General features: G+C 34.5%; 1 protein-coding gene and 1 long non-coding RNA gene across 2 annotated transcripts in view; both read left to right on the top strand.

Moving 5' to 3' along the window:
* Positions 1-27,057, top strand: part of LOC113604116 (uncharacterized) — a 426,541-nt gene that overhangs the window by 168,669 nt on the left and 230,815 nt on the right. The window contains exon 7 of the long non-coding RNA XR_008296712.1: positions 1,494-1,564. This is a non-coding gene — a long non-coding RNA (uncharacterized LOC113604116). The remainder of the gene's footprint in view (positions 1-1,493; positions 1,565-27,057) is intronic.
* LOC106970626 (guanine nucleotide-binding protein G(I)/G(S)/G(O) subunit gamma-5) lies at positions 18,544-20,651 on the top strand. Its single transcript, XM_053218201.1, is given in 2 exon segments — positions 18,544-19,321; positions 19,324-20,651. Coding segments are annotated over 2 exon segments (288 nt in total). The 5' UTR covers positions 18,544-19,213; the 3' UTR covers positions 19,504-20,651.

The following is a 27,057-nucleotide window of genomic DNA, read 5'->3' as shown; positions in this document are numbered from 1 at the left end:
AGGGAGACACAGAATCGGAAACAGGCTCCAGGCTCTGAGCCATCAGCCCAGAGCCCGACGCGGGGCTGGAACTCCCGGACCGCGAGATCGTGACCTGGCTGAAGTCGGACGCTTAACCGACTGCGCCACCCAGGCGCCCCTAAATTTATTTTTTAATTAAATAAGCAATTTTTGGAATTTCTATTTGACCATTTTTCAAATCAGTCTGCTATTTTTTCATAACTAATTGCTTTATAAAAGTTTGAGTTCTTTGTTCATCCTTTTTTGTTGTTGTTTTGAAGGAGAGAGAGCATGAGAGTGGAAGGGAGGGGCAGAGGAAGAGAGAGAGAGAGAGAGAGAGAGAGAGAGAGAGAGAGAGAGAATCTCAAGCAGGCTGCATGCTTAGCTTAGTGTGGAGCCTGATATGACTATTTCACAACCTGACCTGAGCTGAAATCAAGAGTTAGTTGCTTAACCAACTGAGCCCCCAGGTGCCCCATTGTTCATCTTTTTGAAATTTATATGTACAAATTAAAATTAACTTTTCAGGTATATTATTTAATTTTATTCAGATCTTGAAATTAGAATTTTCCTGTTTGTATTGTTTTGCATCCTTCTTCTTGCTAGTATTCATTTTTAACAGTGGTTAATGTTATTGGAGGACTTGTGTCATGCACTGTAGAAGCATGAGTCTGGTGGTATTTTATTCAATTCTCTGCTCCTGGAAATCTGTTTTCACCCATGCTGGGAATAGATAACAAATTTTGATGTTATCAAATGATGATATCAAATTTTGATGATGCCTAAAGAACCAGAGGACAGAATTTCTCTAGTTCCTATTCATGGGCAAAGAAATGTTCAGTTCTGAAGAACTGAAATAATATTTGGGCTTAAAGTTCACCTCTCTACTTAGTATTTTCCTGATACCTCTGCTGTGTTCATGTGCAAGCTTTAAATTCTTAGCCCTTGCCCTTAAGATCTATATACTATGATCCTATATATACTATATACTTTGATCCAGATGAACTATTTGACATTTGCTTCAAATTACTGCTTTGCATACTTCTTGTTTCTGGAACATTGGATTTTCCATTCTTTTTTTCCTTCTTTCCTTCCTTCTTTTGACCATATATTAGAAATATTTTTAATACATTTTATCTAACATTTTTATATGTTTGGAGCATGACATGTCAAGCATATTGATCAGATGTCTTATCCAATGTTCTTCATATATAGAAAACTAAGTGTTGCAGTAGATAGCATCCTATCTCTGTAATTATTCAATAATGAATTGTGTATTTTTTGTTCCTAGATTATGTCACTATTTCATTAAATACTTTTTTATATTTATAAAATTATGAAAAATCACATGTTAGACAATGTGTTAGTATCTGTATTGCATGAATAATGTTCACTCTCCTAGACCTTATTGTCTAGTTGGGGAGAAATGCAGAAATAAATACTCATACACATAAATGACAATTACAGGATGGGGAACTGATTTTATATTGCAGAGTTTTTCAGGAAAACCCTGTCTCTGAAAGTGATATTTAAGCTGATGAGAAGGAACTCACCATCTTAAAGGGTAAGAAAGAACATCTCAGACAGAAAGACCATTGTCTACAAAGGTAGGAGAAAACTTGATACCTCTGAAGAACTGAAATAAGACCAGTATCATTGGAGTGTAATAGGAATGGAGAGACTTCCATTGGTGAAACTAGGAAAAATTGGGAGTCAGGTCATTTAAGACCTGGCTGACCTTGTAAGGAATGAGTTTTGTTCTGAACACAATGGAAACATTTGAAATGGTTCCACATAAGTGGTAGTGTAATCTTACAAAATCTCACTTTGATTGCTATTTGTAATAGAGTTGAAGGGGGGAAAAAGGAAGAAAAAAGTTAGAAAGTTGTTTCAGGGGTCTAGGCAAGATACACTAGTGACTTGGACTAGAATGGTAAAGATGGATAGAAGTAGAAAGGAGAGGAGAGAAGGAGAGAGGAGAGAAGTAAAAAAGGGAGTAGAAAGGCTTAATATTAGATAAAAAATTAGATAAAAAATTCTACAAGTGATAAGAATGACATCTAAGTATGCATCTCTCTGAAGCTTGATTGAAGGGTCAATGTTAGCATATATATTCAGGGGATTTTAACCTGGGCTTCAATCAAAGGGCTTTCAAAACTTTTGAGATTTGAATTTTGAGTCTATGGGCCTATGTGAAGTTTTCTAGGGAGATGGTACAAACCTCTTATTAGATTCTGAAAGGATGTATGTCTCAGATACCAAGAACTCCTGATTTAGGGGAATTATTTATAAATATTTTTTCTCTAAAATAGCCTTTTGATTAGGATTTTCTGATAAGATAATTAAAAATTATCAAGAACCCCTTGGAAAGAACCTAGAACAAATGTTTTATATAGGCATGATATTAAAAATATTTAAGGGGCGCCTGGGTGGCTCAATCGGGTAAGCGGCCGACTTCACCTCAGGTCATGATCTCACGGTCTGTGAGTTCGAGCCCCGCATCGGGCTCTGTGCTGACAGCTCGGAGCCTGGAGCCTGTTTCAATCCTTCTTTGTCTCCCTCTCTCTGACCCTCCCCTGTTCATGCTCTGTCTCTCTCTGGCCCAAAAATAAATAAACGTTAAAAAAAAATTTAACAAATAGTATTTCACTGGCATATACTAATCCAAATAGGTAGAACAATCGGAATGGATACTGGTCATAATAAATAGCTGTTTCATTACTGGTGTACTGCAGCCAGATCCTATATTGTCAGTTAAAGGAAAGATTTAATTGTTACCAACCATGAAAAGTGTAGCATTAAAATCCACTCATAAAAATTGAGGTACAATACCTACATACAGGGTAAACCCATCCCTCTTTATGGTAGTAGGTCGCAGTTCCATATTGAGTAGCTTATCTTCTAAAACAATTTTGCTTTGTAGAACATGAAAACTGATTAAAAATAGTGTAGATACTAAGAAGGTATACCATTAAAATCAAACAAGCTATGGCTTTTTTTTTTGATATTTACATTCTGTAAGATTCACCCAACAGAGTAAAAAGTGGACTCAAATAACTGAAATAATTTAAAAATAATGAAAAATAATTTTAAAAGAAGGATTGAAAATAGTTTCCAAGCTTTGTTCTGAGGAGATATGAAGTAAAAGGCAATTAAAGCACATGAAAAAAAAGTTATGCTAGATATAATTTTTCTTTATCAGCTCTAGAACCTTCCAATACCTTGAGAGGTGTTGAGGTCTTATGTCATTAAAGTAGTACAAGTAGGTTTGTTTTACAACCCAAGAAAATTGAAAAAAAAATATGTAACAGAGAAACTGAAACCAGACACATGTTTTAAGACTCTACATCTCAGACTAATAGAAGGAAAGACTAGCCTGAATTCATAAAAAGCCTGAATAATAGGCTATTTCTGAAGACATACATTCTTGTTTTTCTTAGGTACACACAGTTATTTAAACAAATTGTTCTCAAGCCATTTTAAGCAGAACTCCTATGGGTCTTTATTTAAAGATTTAATGAGACTGACTTGTAATTAAGAGCATCCATATATATAAATATTTGTTAAAAATCTATAAATAATTATTCTTAGGTTATTTAGGAATCTAATGTCATCTCCCAAAATTTTGTTTATACTGTTAATTTGATTAACAATTGCTTTTTCATAGCATATGCCCCAGTTTTAGTGATCATAAATCTTACATTAGTATTGTCCAAATTAATGAGATTTGACTATTCTTAAAAATGAATTCCTTTTAAATGAAAACAATCTCCATCTACAAAAACTGATGAAACATTAATCTCTAGGAAAACATTTTTGGCATAATACTTGTTATAAACTGTCTTGGCTGGGGTAGTTAACTATGTAAGCCATGTGAACTTAAGCACACCTTTCCTTCCAAATATATATTTATATCCATTCATTTATTCAATAAATATTAATAATGGCCCTTGGGTGACAGGCACTATTCTGAGTACTGAAGATAAAGGAGTGGACAAAACAGACAAACTTTCTACTGTCATTGAATTTACATTCCCAACTCTCTAATGAGAAAAGACAGAAAATAAGCAAGATAAGCAAATGAAAATATTATGTTAGATGGTGATAAGGGCTAAAGAAATAAGTAAGGTAAGGAAGGGGAAGAGCAAATGTGTTTAGAGGATAAGGAAGGGACTCACCAACAGGGTAAGTGAGTAAAAATTTAAAGGGGGTGAGACAATGAAATGTATCAATTCTTAGGGAGGAACATTCTAGCAAAGGAAACAGCAAGAGCCAAGATCTTGAGATGGTAGCTTACTAGAAATGTTAGAGTCATCACTAGGGGGAGGGTGAGTGAGAGGAAAAGGCAGTGGGAAGTGGGATCTAGAGGAAACTGTGCCAAATCTCATGGGGCTTTGTAGACCTTTATGACTGTGGTTCTTGCTCTGGCAGATACGGTTTTGAAGGGTTTAGAGTAGTCCATGGACATTACTTGCTTATAGTTTTAGAGAAACTACCATTATTGCTATGCTTCAAATAGACCAAAGAGGAATAAATGGAGGAACCACAGGGATCAATAGGAAAATACTTCCATAATCAGGAGTAAGAGAAAGGTGATTTGGTCAGGGTAGAAGCTGTGAAAGGCGGGAGAGTTAGTTGGATTATGATTATAATTTGACGGTAGAATGAACAGGATTTTTCTTACGGGTTAGATGTTAGATGTGAGAGTAAGGAAGGAGACGAGAATGATTGTAATATTTTAATAATAATCTTTCAGTTTTAGAATAGTGTTGGAATTACAGAAAAATTATAAAGAATACAGAGTTTCTATATATTGTACACCCACTTTCCCATATTATTAACATCTTAACTATTTGTATTGTGCATTTTTTACAATTAATGAACTGATACTTAAACATTTCTATTAACTAAAGTTCATACTCTATTCAGATTTCTTTAGTTTTTGCCTAATTTCCCTTTTCTGTTTCAAGATCCCATCCAGGATACTACATTACATTTAATTGTCATGTCTCCTTAGACTTTTCTTAGGTGTGACAGTTTCTCAGACTTTCATTGATGACCTTGGCAGTTTTAAAGAGTACTGGTTAATCTGAAGAATGTCACTCTTGGGACATTGGTTGGGATTGGTCTGATGTTTTTCTCATGATTAGACTGAAGTTACATGTTTTCCGGAGGAATACCTCCCGTTTTGGGGAGGAATACCTCCCCTTTTGGGGAGGTACAGTGCAGTTTTCATTACATTATCTCAAGGGTACATACAGTGAACTGATTTATCACAGTTGATGTTAAAATTAATCATTTGGCTAAGGTAGTTTTTTTTTTTTTAATTTCACTACTGTAAAGTTATTCTTTTTTTTCTCCCTTTCTGCAACAACAGCCCACATTTAAGGAGTACGGACTTATGCCTCACTTCCTTAAGGGTTGAGTATCTATACAAATTATTTGGAATTCTTCTCTATGGGATATTTGTCTTGTATCTCTGTTTATCATTTATGTATATCAGTATGGACTCATGGATATTTTATACTTTGGATTAAACTCCAATAATACCTGATTTTTTTGTTCAGTTGTTTCAGCATTAACCATTGGGAACTCTTTCAGTTGTCTACTAGTCCCTTTGACATACCACTGTGTGTGTAGTGTAGGTGGGGGAAGAGAGAGAGCAAGTGAGAGAACACTTTCTTAATTTTTGATACTGTAACCGTCTTTAGGCTCATCTTTTATGGTTCTTTCTCCAGTGCAAGGATCAGCCATATCTCCAGTTAATTCTGACTCCCTTTATTGAAGAGTATATTTGAAACCAAAATCTGGGTTCTGGGTGTACATTGCTGCTGGGGTGTCATTGCTTCTAGATCCACTCAGATAACAGAGCAATGAAATATATGTGTGCATGCTAACCTGTGTGTGTGTTGTGTAAAGATGTTATCCAATGAAGATTTTGGAAAGTATGTTCAATGCAACAAATATTTATTGAGTACTTGCTTATTAACTATAAGGCATTTTGCTAAGCAAGGTATGAATACAAAATCTACAAAGGTAGAGCACCTGGGTGGCTCAGTTGGTTAAGCATCCAACTTTGGCTCAGGTATGTTCTCACAGCTCATGAGTTTGAGCCCTGCATTGGACTGTGTGCTGACAGCTCAAAGGCTGGAGCCTGCTTCAGATTCTGTGCTTCCCTCTTTCTCTGCCCCTCCCCTGCTCACACTCTGTCTGTCTGTCTCTCTCAAAAATAAATAAAGGTAAAGAAGATGTGATTCCTGCTCCCAAGGAACTTGTAGGACATACTAATTTTGATGAAGATTTATATACTATAACAAAACCCAAAATAGTAGTGGCTTAAATAAGATAACGTAGTTTTTTTTTTCTTCAAGCTATAATCTAGTATAAGTGGTTCAGGGTTGATATGGTGCAACCATGATGTCAAGGACCCAGGTATCTTCTAGTTGTCTATCTAATTGCTTTACTATTCCTAGGACCAAATTGTTTCACAAACACTGTCACATCTGGATGATAGAATGCCAGAAGAAGGGATGGAAGGAAAATATATCACTCTCTTTAAGGTCACAATATGGAAATTACTCATATCACTTAAGCTTGCATACCCTTGATGAGATTTTTGTCATATGACAACACCTGCATTCAAGGGAGGATGAGAAAGTAGTATTTAGATGGGAAGCCTATTCAAAGATTATATTACTGAACATAGGCGGGGAGTATGTTTCCACAAAGAAAATATAAGCCATTTTGAAGAATGACTATGAGGTAAAGAAGATTGTGATAGTCATTATTAAACAGTGTGGTTTGGGAATTCAAAAAAGATAGAAGTTAATTATGGATTAATATACAGGAAAGTGTAGACACACTAATCTGAACATTTAATTATGGGTAAGAATTTGAAGGGCTGAATTCTAATTAGAGTCCAAAAGATACAGAGTTGAATTTGGTGAGGAGAAACTCCAGTCTAGTTTTAAGTCATGCTTCAAGAGTGAAAGTAGCTAAAGATAAAGCTAGAAAGGAAGGTCAACAGCCAGTTGTAGATGGCCTTTAATTTTAGGATATATTCTGGAATGAGATTTATGGATGGGGATTGCTAAATGTACAGCACATAATAGATTATTAATAAATATCACATTTCCTTACTTAAGGATTTAGATTTAATTCATTTAGATTTAATACATTTACTAGTCAATTATTTTTTTAAAAATGGAAGTAACTTATATTACCTTACTTTGGAGAAGTTACTTCAGTAGTGGCCATCGGTCCTCCATGGCTGATGGGTCTCTCTCTCCCTGCAACAGATGCAGGGCAGTTGGCCTATGCTCACCCTCTCATGACCGAGTAGAAGGACTCTGTACACTCCCCACAGAGGGCAGATATACTAGGTACCATATGCTTATGCAGAACAAAAGAGCATATATTGGGCTTATAAAGGGGAAAGATATTCCCACACAAGGTTATAAGCCCAACAGAAATCATGAGGGTTATCTCTTTGTAAGGAAGTGTTCCAATTCCCAGTCTTATTTGGCTGAGGGAGGGCCAAAAGGCTGCATGCCTTTCTCAGCACTACTTCCCACCATAATTTTAGAAAAAGTGTAAAGAAACTGATAAAAGATAAATTACCTAGATGTACTCCCTTTCTTTAAAATAACTGTTTGGAAAAATGTCACTAGACAATGCTACAACGTAGATCTTGCAGAAATAGCATATTCTGTTACATGTGAAAAATATAATTACTAAGCATTATATCATATTTATCTTCTTTTAATTATAAAGTACAAGATTGATTTAAGTATTATGGCACTGAAACAATTTATTTTTATGGCACAATATGATTCACTGACTTTTTCTGTGTGTTTTGGTTTTGGTATTGCATTGATTTCTGTTTTTATCCTTTTATTATCCTTTTTATTATTTCTTGTATTTAATTTGAATGTATTTGCTCTTCTATCTCAAGGTGAGAACTTAGTTCTTCAAATTTGTTCTTCCTTTAAAAAAAACAGGGGATCATGAGTGGCTCAGGCATTTAACCCTCTGCCTTTGGCTCAGGACATGATCTCGGGGTTAGTGAGTTGGAGCCCCATGTTGGGCTCTGCTGACAGCTCAGAGCCTGGAGCTTGCTTTGGATTCTGCGTCTCCCCCCCCCTCTCTCTGCCCCTCCCCTATTCATGCTCTATTTCTCTCTCTCAAAAATAAACATTAAAGAGATGTTTGTTTTTGAGATAGAGAGCATGCACGTGTGTGGGAAGAGGCAGTGAAAGAGAGGGGGAGGGAGAAAGACCATCTGAAGTAGGCTCTATGCTGAGACTGGAGAGCCTGATGCAGGGCTGGAATTCATGAACTCATGAAGTGTGAGGTCATGATCTGAGCCGAAGATGGACGTTTAACCAACTGGGCCACCCAGGCACCCCTAAATTTAATGCTTTTATAGCAGCCCACAAATTTTGATATATTAGATTTATATTTTCATTATATTAAAAATATTTTCTTATGTCCCTTTTGTTTATCTGTTTGAATCATGTGTTATTTGTAGATGTGTTACTTAATTTCTGAATATTTGGTTTGTTTCACATGTCTTTCTTTTACTTGTAGTTTCATTCTGCTGTGATCTGAAAATATACCTTGTACAATTTCAGTTCTTTTCAAAGTTTGTTGAGGTTTGTTTCATGGCCCAGAATGTGGTCTGTTTTGGTGAACATTCCACTGTATTTGAAAATAATGTTCATTGTACTCTGATTAGGAGAGTGTTCTCTGAATATCAACTAGTGTGATAGTATTCTTCAGGTTGGCTATATCTTTATGAATTTCAATCTACTTTTTCTGCCATTTACTCAGAGTGGAGTGTTGAAGTTTCCAACTATAACTATGGATATATCTATTTTTCTTCAGTTCTATCAGCGTTCCCTCATGTATTGTGAAGTTTTGCTTTTGGGTACGTAAACATTTAAGATTGTTATGATCTGTATAATGGCGGTGAATCTATATAATTCATTAATTCTTGATAAATAGCTTTCCTTAAAATTATGTAAGTCTTAGTAATATTCCTTGTTACTGAAATCTATTTTTATCTGTTTCAGCTTTTTTTACATAGTACTTATGGGACATATCTTTTCTATCCTTTTACTCTATGTATGCCTTTATATTTAAAAATGTTTTGCAGTTTTAATAATTCTTTTATATCTTCCAATCTGACAAATTCTGCCTTTTAATTGAGATTTTCACATCATTTAATTGTAATGTACCTACAGTTACTTACATTGTTTTAAATCTGCCATCTAGTTGTTGTTTGTCCCATCTGTTTTTTGCTTTTTTAAATTATTTGTGTGATTTTTACAGTTTCCACTATGGATTGTTACTAATACATTTAAAATCATTTTTTAGCGAATGCTCTAGGATTTGCAGTGTATATTTGTAACTTAATCACTGTTAACCACAAAATATTACCCTGTCACTCCATGTATAATTTAAGCAGCTTACAACACTATAGTTACATTTGCTCCTTCTCATTTTTATCTTATATTTTGTCACACATTTTGCTTCTTCATATCTTACCCACATTTGTGTTACTATTTTTGCTTCACATGGTTAGTTATCTTTAAAGTGACTGAAAATAAGGGAAAAAGGTCTTTTATGATTACCTTCATTTTACCATTTCTAGGGCTCCTTGTTTCTTTGTGTACATTGACATTTGCATCTGGTACCACATTTCTTCTGCTTGAAGAACTTCCTTTAACATTTCTTGTGTGTGTGTGTGTGTGTGTGTGTGTGTGTGTGTGTGTGTGTATTGACAATGAATTCATCTTTGGCTGATCTGGAAAAAAAACTATTTTGCTATCATTTTTGAAAAATACTTATATTGGGAATGGAATTCAGAATCAGATTTTTTCTCTTTCAGTGCTATAAAGATACCATGCTGTTGTATTCTGACTTGTTTAGCTGCTGGTAAGGAGTTTGTGGTAAACTTTATCTTTGTTTCCCTCTCAGCCTGCTTCAAGTTTTTCTCTTTATTTTTCAGCGGCTTGACTATGGTATGTCCAGTTTTCTGTCCTATTGTTTTGGGGATGTTTTCCCACAGCTCTTGAATTCTTTATTTTGTTTTTTTCCAGTCATTTTTTTTTAAAAATTCAGTTTGGATGATCTATTTAGGTTCATGTTTAAGTTTACTGATTACTTAGCCATTTCTGCTCTGGTAATGAGTACATCAAAGGAATATGTCATCTCTGTTACTCTGTTGTTGTTGTTATTATTATTATTATTATTATTATTATTTTAGCATTTCCATTAGACTCATAGTTTTCATCTGTCTGATGAAATCCCTTATCTGCTCATACATATTATCTATCTTTTCTTCTGATCGTTTAATGTATCTGTCATGGGCATTTTTATGTTCTTGTCTGATAGTTCCAACTTATGGATTGACTCTAAGTATGCATCTATTGATTGCTTTGTCTCTTCACAATGAGTCATTGTTCATGCTTTTTTCTGTTGCTTGTCTCATAATTTTTTACTGAATGCTTTTATTATATATAGAATAATTGAGACTGAGGTTAGTAGTATTTATGACAGAAATGCCTCTTCTGTGGTCAAATCCTTGGTTTGAATCAATCTAATCAGGAATTGAGCAGAGTTTTGATTTTTTATGATCCCTTCAGTGCAATATAAGCTTCAAATTTATCCAATGGTTGGAATATATTTGTCTTGTAAAATTTTGTTAAAATTTTAGCTTATTTATTTTTATCTGCTTGTTGAAGGCCATCTCTTTCTTCTGTGCCTTAACATAGGTGAAATGATTTATGTCTTCTGTCTCTAAGAGGGTTGTCACTCTGTAGAATTTAGTTTCTTTGGTTGCATGGAAATCCCAGTTCTCTTCTGGGTTCTGGAAAAGTTATGATTTTGTAGATTATTTGTCTTTCTCTTATTATTAGTGTGAAAGCAACATTCTCTTGTGGCTTTCTACATTTGTCTTAAGTGAAACCAAACTAATTATGATAGATTCTTATTTTTATGCTATCTTAAGCATTAAACATTTTCTTCTTATTTTATTCAGAATTTTAGTTGTTTTCAGTGGAAAGGTCTTCAGGGTGTTTAGGTTTTTATGCCACTGGAATACTACTGATTAAGTCTTAAAATTGATAGTAAAACTATATGCTTAAATATTTGCTAAATATATAAGGACAATCACTAAAGCTTTATAATAACCATATATAATTCCCAACCCATTTATTTATTTATTTTTTATTTATTTATTTATTTTTTAATATATGAAATTTATTGTCAAATTGGTTTCCATACAACACCCAGTGCTCATCCCAAAAGGTGCCCTCCTCAATACCCATCACCCACCCTCCCCTCCCTCCCACCCCCCATCAACCCTCAGTTTGTTCTCAGTTTTTAACAGTCTCTTATGCTTTGGCTCTCTCCCACTTCCTCAACCCATTTAAAAAACACACCAAATTTTACTAATTTGACTAAAGGCAGGGCAACAAATAACATTACTTTTCATCTAATTAAAAAAAAAAGACTTTTATGTATTATTTCAGAGGACCTTCTAGAATAGGAAACATTCTACATATGTTTTTAATTTTCTTTCTAAAATCAAAGTTTTCTAGAAACAGTGTAATATTGTCTTCTCTGAAGGTACTAATGGAAAATTTTCATTTCTCTTAATGTCTGAGCTGGAGAAAGGGACTGGCATTTTGATTAGGCTGTTCATTATTAGCATTGTTATTCATCATTAGCTCTTCAACAGCATTTATTAAAAATGAAAATCTAACATTAAGGGGAGATTATTACTGAATGGTGGGATTTTTGAGTACGTTTTCTTCCCCAGGAAAAATATTTTTTTCTGAACTTTGCTTTTAGCACTAAGAGAAATGTCTTTTAAGTGCTGTGAAAATCTATTATACTTTCATGTTTGTGCTACACAGTTCAAAAATGCAGTCAGTGTCATTTCCCTCTTTGCAGTCATTTTGTTATAGAAATAATGGAGAAATATGTTGCCACAAAGTCATCTTTATGTAGATGAGCTGGTAGTGGTGATAAAGACCTTGAAATGCTCAGTTAATTCTCAAAGTTTACTTCAGGGTATTTACATTCATCACTCCTGAACAAGATAAAGATGTTATAGTTAACTTTGTTTTTTTTTTCTTAAAATTCTGAATTGTCTTATGATGAATATATATATATATATATATATGCATATATATATGCATATATATATACTTGAAACTTGTTATTCTCTCATAGCAGCCTCCAGCTTTAAAATTCAATGAGTCTTTAGTATCAGTTATTAAAGGGGCCTTTAGTATATGGTGAATCTGTCTTAGATTCTGTCCCAAAAGATTTTCTAACTGAAGTATCAGTATATGGCAGTTCCCTAGCATAGAACCAAGAATGGTGAGATATGGTAAGCCTTCATAGTCTTTGTAACATGCTTCCTGGAAAAAAAAAAAAGAACCTTCTCTCTCTTGTGCAGTGTGATGAACAACTTAAAATCATACTGTTTGTAAGCTCTCTGATTTAGAATTCATGCCTATAAATCGCCTTTAATATGTAAATGTCTTGAGGAATCATTTGTAGAACATTCAGTTTAGAGGGTATGTTTATTTCCAGTTAGAATAATACTCTGAGTTAGGTTGAGTTTATTTCCATCCTGCAGAGGAAAAACAAAACAAAACAAAACCACAAATACACACACAGACACACACACACACACACACACACACACACACACACAAAGTATGGAAAGATTTTTCAGCCATCCTAGCATGGATATTAATTAAATAATAGTGAGACCTCCATTCTTCCAGTCATTCACTTTATCTCTAAGAAGATCTCTCTCTCTCTCTCTCTCTCTCTCTAAATATGTTTTATTGTCAAGTTAGCTAACGTACAGTGTACACAGTGTGCTCTTGGTTTCGGGGGTAGATTCCTGTGATTCATCATTTACATACAACACCCAGTGCTCATCCCAACAAGTGCCCTCCTCTTTTAATATAGGCGCGCTGTTAGATACTGATAACACATAGATGATACCTGTAATTCCTGACTATAAAATGATTATATAGTTGTAATTTTAGTCTGATAGAAAAGCAGAAGCTAAAGTAAATAATGAGTACAATAAAATAATGCTATAATGTGAGTGTGGACATAATACAGCGAAAGCACAGGCAAAGGAAAACCTAATTGTATTGAGAAGTATTAGGAGAGACATCCTTGAAAAAGTATACAGAACCCTTGAATAACCCCTGAAAGAAGGAGTAGTCTTGCTAGTCACTTATCAGGGGCTAAGGATTGGATGGAGAGCAGAGTTTTTAAGTTGTGTGAAATGGCACGTCCAAAATCTGAGAAGATACGGAAGTTTGAAACATTAGGGGAACTTCCAGTATTTCTGGACTCATGGAGCAGAAATTTGAGTGCAGAGATGGAAGAAAAGGAGGCTGGGGATTGGAATAGGCCCATTAGTCAAAGATTTTCCAAGGTTTAGGCTTCTACCTTAGAAAGTAGGTGGCCATTGAAAAGTTTAAGATAAATCAGAGGATTTGATTGGCATTTCAAAAATATAACTGTATTTTCACTGTGGTAGATATAACCATATGGGGCAAGATTTACTCATTCCTTGTATATTCTCTGAGCAGTGTTAGAGAATGGGCACTGTGTGAAGCCCTAGGAGTGTAAGTATAACACACTCCAGTGGAGTGAGGTGCACAAAAACCAAGCAAATATATACCCTTCAGAAATTAGAAACTCAATGAAAGAAAGGGCTGTAGCTGGAATGGTCAGGGAAGGACACTCTTAGAACTTTCATTGCTATAAACAACATATTATGTGTGGCAAGCCTTACAAGTAATTATAGCAACTAGATTGTCATGGCACTTGAGTTGAGAGTGCTGAGGAACTCTCAGGTAGTATTCAATCTGGAATTTGTTCTGTTACACCCCAATCTGGAAGATTTATAAAAACCTTTTCACCGCAGGTGTACCCAGAAAAAATATTTTCATAGTAAGTATTTTTCAAGACTTGAGTTGAAAAATAGTCACACTTTTGAAGGTTATTCCTTGGTATGAATCTTCAAATAGGAATAGAAGTACTTGAGGTCTTTATTTAAAGATTTAATTTTGAGCAGTTACAAAGGTGTGGAAAGATACCGCACTGAAGTTAGAGTTGGAGGCCTGATACAACAGAATAATAAGATCTGAACTGGCAGAGATGACAATGAGCCATGGACTGGGGTGCTATACTAAAAGTGGGCCAGGGCGTAGTGTAGAAACAGCTGTCACAGAGAAATCTCCAACATGGAGCAGACATTTTATAAGCTTCTCTGGTCAGTGATGGGGGATATGTGATTCAGAACAGAATCATAGCCTATTATTTTTTATTTTACTGTGTGTGTGTGTGTGTGTGTGTGTGTGTGTGTGTGTGTGTGTTGTTTCTTCTCTAACAACTATATTTTATATGTGTGATTTTTAAAATTTTATTATGTCTATATGCATTTAAGATATATAGTATAAAAATTATAAAATATAGATTTTAGTGTGTAGATTCTGTTTTTCATAACTAAAAAATTTTAAATGATATTCCAAGTAATCTTTTACCAACTTACCTGGATGGGTTAGATTCTGTAGCAATTGTATATACAAGGTGGGCAATACCTGATGATATATGAGCAAGGCCTGTTCCTGTATGGCATGTTGGCAAGTAGTTAATATTTGTTAAATTAAAGGCATGTTTATGTCCTTTGGAAACTGTCATATAATAGTGACTAAGTGTTGGCTCAGCTCTCAGATGGCTTGGATTCCAATCCTGAATACGCCATTTGTTAGCTTGAACTTTAGGAATGTTACCACCTAGTCTTGCTTTCAGTTCCTTTACATTTAGAATGGGGAGTGAAATGCTACCTATATGTAGGCAGGTTTTAAGAATTCATTGAGACAATTCACAATCTCTGCCACATGTTAATTGCTCAATGTTTTAACTTCTGATTATTTAGCAAAAATATGTGCAGAGTTTCAGTAAAGAAACATTATTTACTGTATAAAATCAAAAGTAAAGTCAGGAAAAATGGGCTCATTTTGCTCTGAATAAAGTAACAATTTCATGTTCAGTTACAAAGTCATCTTGTGATGAAAATGAGGAGGAAAAAACCTCTAACTTTTACCCAGTTCAAGAAGTCTAATTCAAAAGCTTTCAGGGGCACCTGGGTGGCTCAGTTGATTAAGTGTGGGGACTCTTGATTTCAGCTCAGGTCATTATCTCATGGTCCTGAGATCAAGTCCCTCTGTCCTGCTCTGTGCTGGGTGTGGAGCTTGCTTGAGATTCCTTCTCCTTTTGCTCCTCCCCTGCTCACTCTTTCTAAAAAAGGGGGTGCAGGATTAAAAAAAAAAGCTTTAGGTAATCCAGGTTCAGCAATGTGGATATATAGATAACACAGTATTCATATGGTATTCATTTTTAATGGGTTTATCTAGTTGGCACATTGCTAGTTTTTATTAGCATTATCATTTGGATGGTCATGAATATGTTGGTTGAAGACTAAAATCTCTTAGCATGATTTTACTTAAGTGATTTCAAGAAATGTTCCAAAAGTCAAAGTTCATATTTATAAACTAAAATGCAAATAAAAGGGAATAAACAATAATATAGTAAATGAACTTTTGTTTAGTAATGTGTTCCCATTAGAATTATTGTCTTATTTGAGGAGAATAGTGGTGAAGAAAAAAAGAATAAACCTATATAAAAAATTTTTCTTGTTTTTTTTTAATAATTTAGAAATGATGTCAGAATACAAAACTGATGACCACTATTTTACTTCACTCCTAGATATGTTTGAAATGTATCTGAAAAAAAAAAAAAAAAGAAAGAACTGTATCTGAATATTTAGGAACACAAAGAAATCTTGCTATTTCCAGGTCTAAAATGTTTGGCCACGTCAGGTAAAAATACCCTGTAATGAAATTAACTTTATTTTTTAAAAATTATTTGTACTTCTGTATGTCTTTAGAATATTTTAAACACCTTGAGAATAGTGACTATGTCTTACTCCTTTTCTATTTCCTTAATGGTAAGGCACATCAAAGACTGTTCAACTCTCATAATGTTCATGACAATTTCACTTATACCAAATTTTACTCCAAACATAATGTGTTCTAATTGATTCTAATGTGAATAGTTATAAAAATATCTTCATTTAGAATTTCACTAAGAAATAGATTTTTCTGTCATACTAGGGCTTACTAGGAAGATGAAAGTGTAGGATGTTTTTAGCCTGTACTGACAGGGTTTCCAATCTGATATTTATTGATCTTTTGTAGATATACTAGCTATTAGAAAGGTTGAAAAAATATATTTGAAATACCTGTACTACAAATGAAAAAGAAAAGAAACAACTGAAATTAGTTTTTCACAGCTATAAAATAATGAAAGCCAAATTTTGTTTGAAACAAGGTATATATTCTTTATTTTGAAAATAGTAAAGTTGAACAGATAGGCATTTAAAAACAATCTTCATGTGCAGTCTGTATTTTGAATAAGAATTGGTGTTGACGTTGAGTTTGGGGAAAGAAATCTTTGAATGAGTTATGAACATTTACAGTTAATATTTTGATTGTAAAGTGTGCTTTAGATACAGATATATAGAATATAATTATTTTGGCATTATTTCAAATAGAATACTTGAACTCTTTTAAAGTGTTATATTTTTCTCTTAAATGTCAGTAATAACTTAATTTTCCATTGAAAACAACATCACTAATGTTAGACCAGAATCCCTAACAGAACAGCTAAACACTGTTAGTACTATGAGGTTGATCTAACCCTTTACTCCTCAGATATCCCTTTAAAAAAGAAGAAAAAATTCCCAGGAGCAAACACTTCATTAAAACATCATGACTTATGCACTCCTTTTCCTCAACATCTTTCTATTGGCAATGGAGAATAGATTTTTGACTGAATTTTGACTAAGTGGGCATAAAAATGAATCTAATGCTTTGCCATTTTTGTTTTATTTGGAAAATGTTAAGAATTCAAAGTTTTATAATACATTCTAAGTGGCTTTTATATCTGGAGAGTAAAAGCCTTCAAGAGTGTTCCTAACATCCTACTTATACTTTCGCTAGGAAATGTTTGACTCTATATGCAACTTAAAAAAAAATTATTTATTTTGAGAGAGAAAGAGAGCATAAGCAAGGGAGAGGCAGAGAGAGAGAGAATCTCAAGCAGGCTCCACATGTCAGCACAGAGCCGGATGTGGAGCTCAAACCCATGAACTGTGAGATCATGACCTAAGCAAAAACCAAGAGTTGGACGGTTAAGCCACTGAGCCACCCAGGTACCTGACTCTATATGCAACTTTTAAAACTGATATTTTGTCAACCACTGAATTCTAACTAACATTGTTTATCATTGGCAAATATTTCAATATTGTCTTTTCTGTGAAAAATGTTAGTGTCATGTGGAAAGACAATTACATCCTTCAGCCCTACCAGACTCAGTCCTTATATTTTTTCTGGGATCATTTCTGTCTCTCTTAATTTACTTATGGAAGTGGATATAGCAACTAAGACTACAATATAATTGTATATCTTGCTGCCATAAGAGGATTTTATTTTTAAGAAGACATCATTTTCTGCTTCAGGATAGAAGTAGATATTTTTTAGTGTCATATTTGTCCTAAATCCAGCTGTGCTACCGAGGTATCTGGTTTTCATTATTTTTGATGAGGAGAGCACTGTTCCTAAACTCAAATAAAGAAAGACATGTGAGTATGTTTGGTTGATGTTACAATTCAACACTTAAGCTTATTATTAGCTATGACTTTCTACATCCTGGAGTCCACATACTTTGCCATTTCTGAAATCTGAACTCAGGTACACAGGACAGTTCTTTAAACAGAGACACAAAAAATTATTATTCCAAAGTTATTATTTTAACCAAATGCAATTGGAACTCAGCAATTTTGAAATGTGTCATTTTCCCCCAAAGGAACTTCTGGGAACAGTGCCCAAATAAACTTTTATCTTCTGAAACAAAACTTGAAGTTTAGCAAAGATGTATTTCTTACCACACATACATATCATTATATGAAAAAATTAAAGACATCACATCATCCCTAGTGTCCGGATTAGTTGAGTTAGTATTAAATTTTAAATGAGAAAAGAAAATTTTTGTTAAATTGAGAGTCTCCCCCCAAAGAGAGTATTCCATTGCTAAGGGAAATATGTCACTAGAAGACAAATAGAGTTTATTTCAGAGATATTTGTGATCATTGTTTCTTAACCTTACCAAAAATATCTTGATGTTTAGCTAAATTTAGAGAAGAAAAGATAAAAATAATGGTTTAAAAAGTAGTTTACTTATTTCATTTATAAGGAACATTGTGTGTGCATCTGATTTATATCTATTTGTCTTTGCTCTTATTAATCTTTGTATCAGTCAATACACCCTTGAGAATTTTGTAATTCTCCATATATAACCACATATATATATAACCACATATATAACCACACACATATATATATATATACTCACATATAACCAATGTGAGTAACTTCTGTATCTTTAAGTACAAATATCTTTGGTCATATGTGATCTGTGAACTCATAGGTATTAATATCATTAAAATGAATCATTTGGAAACTTAACATTTGTGTATGAATTCCAAGGAAAGCTCAATTTACACTAATTCCGCTGCATGAAGACAATTGAAATGTCTTATATCTAAAGTCCAGCATTTACATTCTTTCTGGTTATTACTGACTCATTAGGGACAAAGCATTGACACAGGTCCTAATGAAATTAGATTATGTTGTTATGGATTCAGTGATTTAAAACATAATTTGCACAATTTTCACTCTATACCAACATAAATTAAAATTCTTAAGTACTACCTCCATCTTGGTATCCCTCTGCTCAGAAAAATTTTGCTAACCCCCCAAATTCTATAGTGAAATTATTGCCTTTTGATATAGGAGGAGCTTATTTTACTGTATGCCTACCTGTATTTTCTATTTAAGCTTTGAGCACATTCATACATAAATTCTCACAAGTAGTCATATTTATTTATTTGTTAACTTCTGAAATTCAGTCTTTTCATTTCTAGCTCCCCAATTAATCATCCTTGGTGAATCAGGTGTAGAGGCTGGAAATTCAGCACCATGGATAGTTTTGTGTTGTTGAAGTCATTGGCTTCCTTTGATAGAGAGTCAGCCTTGCCTGACCTATGTATCCACCACTGATGAATCTACTGGCTCTCTGGAGCACAATGTCTGGTTCCTCCACCATCACCACTATGAAGAAAATGGTTCAACAGCTCTGACTGGTAGCCTAGTCAGGCTCAACCACGTGAAGGTTTCCTAGGCAGCTACAGATTTGAAACAATTCTGTCTGCAGAATGCTCAACATGACCCCCTGCTGACTGGAGTATCTTCAAGTATAAATTCCTTCAGACTCCAGAATGTCTGTTCATTTTTGTATGAATCTTTGGATGGTTTTCTAAACCACTTTTCATGAACCAGTGAATATTCAAAAGAGAACTAAATTTGAAGCCTGTACAAAAGCTTATCCCTATAACACATGCTATACTATACAAACTTCTACTTTTATCAGTCCTTAACATCTACTTTAAATTTTCATAAATTTCTATTTCACAGGGATAATTCTTTTATACACACTGGCAGCAGCATTCAATAAAATACTGAGTGTAAAAAGATAGAGTCAGCCTTGATAACCCTGCTTTTTTGAAAAAAATTTTATTGCAGTATAATTAACACTCAGTGTTATATTAGTTTCAAGTAGATAATATAGTGACTGTGATTCAGCAATTCTATGCATTGCTTACTGCTAATCAAGATAAGAGTCTTAATCCCCTTTATCTATTTCACCCATCCCCCACCCCCATGCCCCTGGCAACCATCAGATTGTTTTGTTTTTAAGAGTCTGTTTTTTGCTTGTTTGTCTCTTTGTTTAGTTTCTTAAAGTCCACATATTAGTGAAATCATATGGTATTTGTCTTTCTCTGTTTGACTTATTTCAGTTAGCATCATATCTTCTAGGTCCATCCATGTTCTTATAAATGAGAGCTCTCAGTCAGAATTTTTGTGGATCCTCAAACATCCAGTTTACGTTCTTGACTTTACTTTGAGTTTAACCCACGAATGTCAAGAAAAGCCTATTCTCTTAGGTGTTTGCATTCCAAGTCATGTTGGCAGTGAAGTATGTCTTTTACATACATAATGTCTTCATCTGCATTACAGTCTCTAAGGTTTTTGACAGAGATCTATAGTTTATACAGCCTTATTAACTTATTGGCAGAGTCCAACTATATGTGTGTGTGTTGGACATAACTGGGTCCACTTTTCATGTTTCAAGATGAATAATTTGCCTAGTTTTTCTTAGCTTTCCAGTTTATATTTACATTTAACCTGGCTGCATCTATTTTTGTAGTCAATTCTGCTTGACTAAACTACTCTTTATATTTTTCCTTCTTCCTGATTTATCTCTTCTTCTTTTTTTCTGTATTGTTTACTTTATCCCCTTTACTGGGACATGGATTCAACATGGTATCCACTTATTTTCTCTTTTTCCAACCAGTCTCTCAATTATCACAAATTAGCATTTGGAAATAGTTTTTTTTAATTAAAAAATTTTTTTTAGGGAGAGAGAGAGTGTAAGTGGGGGGGGGGGAGTGACAAAGGGGGAGAGAGAGAGAGAGAGAGAGAGAGAATTTTAAGCAAGCTCCGCACTCACTGTGGATCCTGATATGGGGCTCCATCCCACAACCCCAGGATCATGACCTGAGCCAAAACCAAGAGTCAGATGCTTAACTGATTGAGCCACCCAGGTGCCCCAAGAAATAGGTTTTGACAATGAAAATTATCGTGGTCTTCCTGTAGTCAAAGTTGTATAAAAAAATAAGCATTTAAAAATTTATAAATTTTAAGCTACTTTTACATTAGCAATACGAGGGATGTTAAAGAAATATGCTACATGACTTACTGTTGAGTAATATGCAAACTAATCAGAAATATAAGAAAGCAGGCACATTAATTTAGAAAAACAACATAAAGCAGAATAAGGACCAAATACTATGAAGAAATGGCTCCTGGGTAGGTTTTTGTTGACATGGAAATTTTTAGTTCTCTTGCTGAAATTTCTAATGTATGCCTTCACTTGCATGGAATTGATTGAATTAACATTTAATTAACATTCAGGCTTTAAAACCAAAGCTTCTATGTAAGATTTCATTAGTGAAAAAGAAAGAGTACAACTCTGCTTTCCTCATCATCCCCAGACTTCTATCCCCCTACTCCTTGATCCTAGGCCAATAGAGCTCCTCAAGGTCAGGCCTTTTGGTCATGTAAATCCAACAAATAGGAACACTATGTAGGCAGAGGTTTAGTTCTTTTTAGGCTGTTATGAGATGTTTACCCTATGGACAATGAGTTGATTGAAGTGTGAACACGTCTTCCCTGGAGAGTCAGGGTCTTTTGTATAGGATCCTTCTATCTATAATACTTGCAACCAACTTGGATGGGGATTTCTATTAGAGGGATTATGTAGCATAAATATAATTTCAAACTTTCCACCTTTCCCTTCTCCATGTTTTTTTTAATGGAATATTTCTGTTCCATGTTAACCCACTATTGGGCATGAATCTGGATAGGCAGGTCTCTGAACACATTCCTCCAGCAAGACATTACAAGATAGCTGATGGTTCATTTTTATTATCACTGGTCAGTTTATGCTTGTAGCTAACACATCTTCTGGTTGACAGTTTCTTAACAGGCCTTATATAGGGAAAGTATTTATAAAAAGTAGTAGTGAGGTACAGCTTTAACTGTGAACTTTTTGAAGAGATCTTAGTACTTAAATACATGAAGTGATGCAAACTATTAAACTTAGAGTCAGCAGATATAAAATTAGTTCTGCACAGTAGCTCTACTTCACCTGAATGTCATATGAGTGACATAATGTGTAAGTGATTTTAAACTGTAGAGTGTCATAAAATGTGAGACCCTGAAATTATTGTTTGTCATTGATAGTAATATGTTTTTATTCAGACATGGCTGTTTAGAGCAAGGTATACTGGTAAGATTTCAGGAAGTTTCATTATGGAAGTTGGTCTTGATGTAGGCTGCAAAGAAAATAAGAGTTAGATAATCCATGGAGAAAGAAAATTTTAAAGGTAGAGGAAACAGGATGATCATAGCCTCATAGACTAAACTGAGCAGATTGGGGAACAGTAAGATAAATACATGGTCAGCTGGTATGAAGAATGTATTGAAAGAAGTGAGAAAATATATACTTACTTGTGATTAAAGAGATCTTTTTCCTAAAGAGATTATAAAGATACATTAGATTGTGATGACCAAAGGAAAAGAGGAAAGTGTCAAATACACATTAAATTGTCCCTAATATCAGTCAACATTTTAAAATGCTTTTTTCAAGTAAGAAGGAAGGGGTATTTTCATTTACTGCCTCTCGTAGCACTTTTAACAACCATAGAATATAAGATATATTATTTTCCCAGAATTACATATAGACTGAAGCTTAGCTATCTTAGTTAACTAGCTTAATGACACAAAAATGTTTAGGTGTAGAACTGGGATTTGAACTCTGGCATTTTTAGTTTGGAGTACAGAGTCATTTTATTCCCCTCTGCCCATTTTTTAAAAAATTTAATTCCCGTGTAGCTAACATACAGTGTTATATTAGTTTCAGGTGTACCAGATAGTGATTCAGCAGTTCTATACATTACTCAGTGTTCATCAAGACAAGTGTGGAGTACAGACTCTTAATCATAAAGCTATACTGCCTCTCTTGGCCAAAAGACTAAATGATAGTATGTAGGAATAATGAATAATTAGCTTCCAAAACTAACACAGCTTTAATAATTCTTAAGATAAAATATTTCACATGCAGAAACAAGAATATAGAATATTTTCATTCTCACACACAGGCTTAAGAAATTTTAATATTGTAACTACATTTGTTTAACATCATCAAATTAAAGAAAATATAGTTATAGTTACTGCCTTCTGGGAATTCTTCCTGATCCTAATTCCCTCACTTACTAGAAGGAAAAACTAAGAATTCAGTATTTATTAGCCTCGTGAAAGATTATTTTTAAAAAATAAATTTATTCCATAAACTATTGTATCAAAATCATATATGATCATTTTTAAAATTTTAAATGTTATGTGAATGGCATGCTAAGTTCGAAATATTTTTGAGGTTAATGCATGATTATACATATACCTCTTAGTTTATTCATTTTAACTTATTCAGAGTCTTCTATTTTATGATTAGACCACAATTTTTCTGGTTTTTTCTTCATTTTTCCCCAATTTTTCTGCTTTATAAACAATGCTGTCATGCATACAAGGATTGAAACATCCTCCGATTCGGTTACTCCTTTTCTGCATGTAAGGAGCTTAGAAGTCGCCATTCTATCCTAACAAGAAGTAAAAAGCTGGAAAGACTGAAAAGTCAGCAACTTTTCTTGGATCTGTAAGAGATGGGAGAACACAGAGTAAATCACTGTGCCCAGTGATGATGCTCCCAAGATTGGAGAGACAGGCAGGTGGATACAGGGATCATGGCTTCTCAGAGCAGAGACTTACCAGTGGAAAGTATAAGGGTAGGAAACTTGAACTGTAATTGACAGATTGTTGGAAGCTCAGTGTGGACAACTCTGAGAGTTAAAAACTCCAGGTCGACCCTGTCATAGGGGAATCTCTAGATCGCTGTGAATATTACTTCCAGGAGCTTGACCAGTTCTCAACAGTAAATATTGGAGAAAAATTCCTTCCTTTTTCTAGCAGGGGACGAGGAAAAGGAACCATTTTGAAATACACCAGAGCACTCAGGAGAAATTAATCATCTGGTGTCTATTGTGCTGGGGTTTTATGAAAGCCTAACTTACTTGGCTGGGGAGGAAATAATTCCAATCAGATCTAGATTCCATATAAGAGAAGAGAAATATCTAACTTTAATCTACTCTAGCCATCTTGTCCTATTTAAGTTGGGGGGGTTATTGAGAAGCATGTGTGAAGTCCACAGTCCAGAGGCACAAGTTCATAAAAGACTGAGACTTAATTATAGGACTATAGACTGCTTCCCTCTCTCAACAGATTACCATCACATCACTAAAGGACTGTTTACAATAGCTCCTTTTATTCAGGGTATCATGTCCAGCTACCAGGAGAAAGTTACAAGGCATACTAAACGGCAAGACAATACAATTAAGTGAGACAGAGCAAGCACCAAATCCAGACATGGCAGGGATATTGGAACGATCAGATTAGGAGTTTAAAACATCTATGATTAAAATGCTAATTACTCTAAGGGGTAAAGGAGATGGCAAGCAAGAACAGATGGGTGATGTAAGCAGAAAGATGGAAATCCTGACAAAGAATCAAAAAGAAATGCTAGAGATCAAAAATACAGTGACAGAAATGAAGAATACCCTTTGATTAGTAGAGTAGGTTCCTCCTGTATTTATATGGTCTTTATAAAGACATGCTATAAATACCTGGACATTTCCTGGTTAACAAGATGTACAGAGGAATGAGATAGTGGGTGCCAAATGTGTCTCACAGGGAGTTATTGAATACTAATATATATTGAGGTTTTCATTCATTATCAGGACTGCAGTGTAGGTGTGGCTATTTAAATGCATCATGCTTTTAGAAACCCATCTTTGAAGTTCTTCATGTAGGAAAAAGAACCCTTGATATCATGGGCAGCAAAGCACTTAACTTTTATTCAGTGTACTCTAGGGGTAATTCATCTCCCAGAGAATTTCTAAGGCTGCTAATTCTAACAATTGGTACACTTCTATTGGACTTGACCTTTATAGTTTGGTCTCAAAACTATAGGCTGATTTTGTGAAGAATGGGTGGAAGTAAAGCAGTGAAGCCTTGTTTCTCTCATTTGTTGCACTTCTATCTAACCTGAGTCCAGGTGAGCTGGAGAGCTGGCTTTCTATATTTTGGGTTGTTACATATAATGTTTATTTCAGCAGCAATAGCTATATCTACTCAACTGCCCTTGAACCTTTGCAGAAAAGTTTCATATGTTCATATTCTTGTTTCAGAACTTTGTTGCTTAAAAATTGCTCAACTGCTTTACTAAAAGTTGGCTTGATTTTCCTTACTGAAATCTGTAAACCTGCCAAGTTTGAATTTTATGGCTTTAGAAGATATATGTATACACACACACGCACACACACACACACGCATATATATATATACATATATACGTATATATATATATATATATATATATATATGCGCGTGTGTGTGTGTGTGTGTGTATTCTCTGCATGCTGGCAAAAAGGTCAGTGTTCTTTTTCAAACTTGTATTTCATAGGTAGTTATGTGGCTTAATTTAAAAATTATAGGTAAACATAGGTTGGAATCATAAAATTTTGGAATAATCACATTAGCCAATTTCTGAAAAAATAAACCTGAGAATCAAGGTTTTTAGCCTTAACTATTGTCACATATTTTCCATATTGCATAATGTGTGTGGGGGAAGCCTTAGACAGTAAGAAAATAATTTGAATCCAATTTGAATTTATTTTTCTGTATAGTGTAAGAAAGTGGTCCAGTTTCATTCTTTTACATGTTGCTGTCCAGTTTTCTCAACATCATTTGTTGAAAAGACTGTCTTTTTTACACAGGATATTCTTTCCTTTTCAATTTTTTTAATGTTTATTTATTTTTGAGAGATAGAGAGAATGAGCAGGAGAGGGGCAGAGAGAGAGGGAGACACAGAATCTGAAACAGGCTCCAGGCTTAAACTGTCAGCACAGAGCCCAATGCGGGGCTGGAACCCATGAACTGTGAAATCACGGCCTGAGCCAAAGTCAGACGTTTAACTGACTGAGCCACCCAGGCGCCCCTCCACTGGATATTCTTTCCTGCTTTGTGAAAGATTAACTGAACATTTAATTGTGGGTTCATTTCTTGGTTTTCTATTCTATTCCATTGATGTATGTATCTATTTGTATGCCATTCCATACTATCTTGATCACTACAGCTTTGTAATATAACTTGAAGTCCAGAATTGTGATGTCTCCAGCTTTGCTTTGCTTTTTCAAGGTTGCTTTGGTTATTGGGGCTCTTTTGTGGTTCCATACAATTTTTAGGATTGTTTGCTACTTCTGCAAAAAAATGCTGGTGCTATTTTGATAGGGATTGCATTAAATATGTAGATCAAAATAAAAAGCTTCTCCATAGTGAAGGAAGCACTAAAGGAACTAAACTAAACAAAACTAAAGGCAACCTATGGAATGGAAGAAGATATTTGCAAGTGATATATCTGGTAAAGGGTTAGTATCCAAAATCTATAAAGAACTTATAAAACTCAACACCCAGAAAACAAATTATCCAATTAAAAGTGGATAGAAGTCATGAATAGGCACTGTTCCAAAGAAGACATCTAGATGACCAACAGACACATGAGAAGATGCTCAACATCACTGATCACCGGGGAAATACAAATCAAAACTACAATGAGGTATTACCTTACAGCTGTCAGAATGGCTAAAATCTGCAATACAAGAAACAGCAGGTATTTTCAAGTATGTAGGGAAAAGGACAACTGTTTCTAAATATATTAGATTTGGTTTTTATTGTAGAGCACACATATCAGGGCAAAGCACTACACACACAACTACAGATTATATTTGGGAAAAAAACTAAAACAAAAAAAAAAAACCCCAAAACTGCAAATGCGTTAGTTATGCAATCCTGACTTGAATCTATGGTGGCAAGGAGTTCTGGCTCCTGAGATGGGCTTCTTGATGGTACCTGCCCCAGATTTCTGCATCCTCAGTCCTGGGCCTCTGTAAGACAAGGTCCCTGGGGTGGTGGAAACCTAGGCACTGGGAGGGCCTTTGGCTCTCAGCAGGCCTGGTGCTTGGTCCTAGCTGGCAAGGAGACATTCCTAATGAATCTAGATCATCAAAACCTTGCAGCCTTTGACGATCTGAGTAGGTGGAAACTGCTGAAGACTTTATTATTTTTTTCCTTTTGTTATTTCGTAAAAGCCCCTTCC

The sequence above is a fragment of the Acinonyx jubatus genome, chromosome A2 (assembly GCF_027475565.1).
Source record: "Acinonyx jubatus isolate Ajub_Pintada_27869175 chromosome A2, VMU_Ajub_asm_v1.0, whole genome shotgun sequence".
Classification (NCBI taxonomy): Eukaryota; Metazoa; Chordata; class Mammalia; order Carnivora; family Felidae; genus Acinonyx; species Acinonyx jubatus.
Note: the sequence above shows the minus strand (reverse complement) of the source record. Positions and strands in the feature narration are given on the sequence as shown.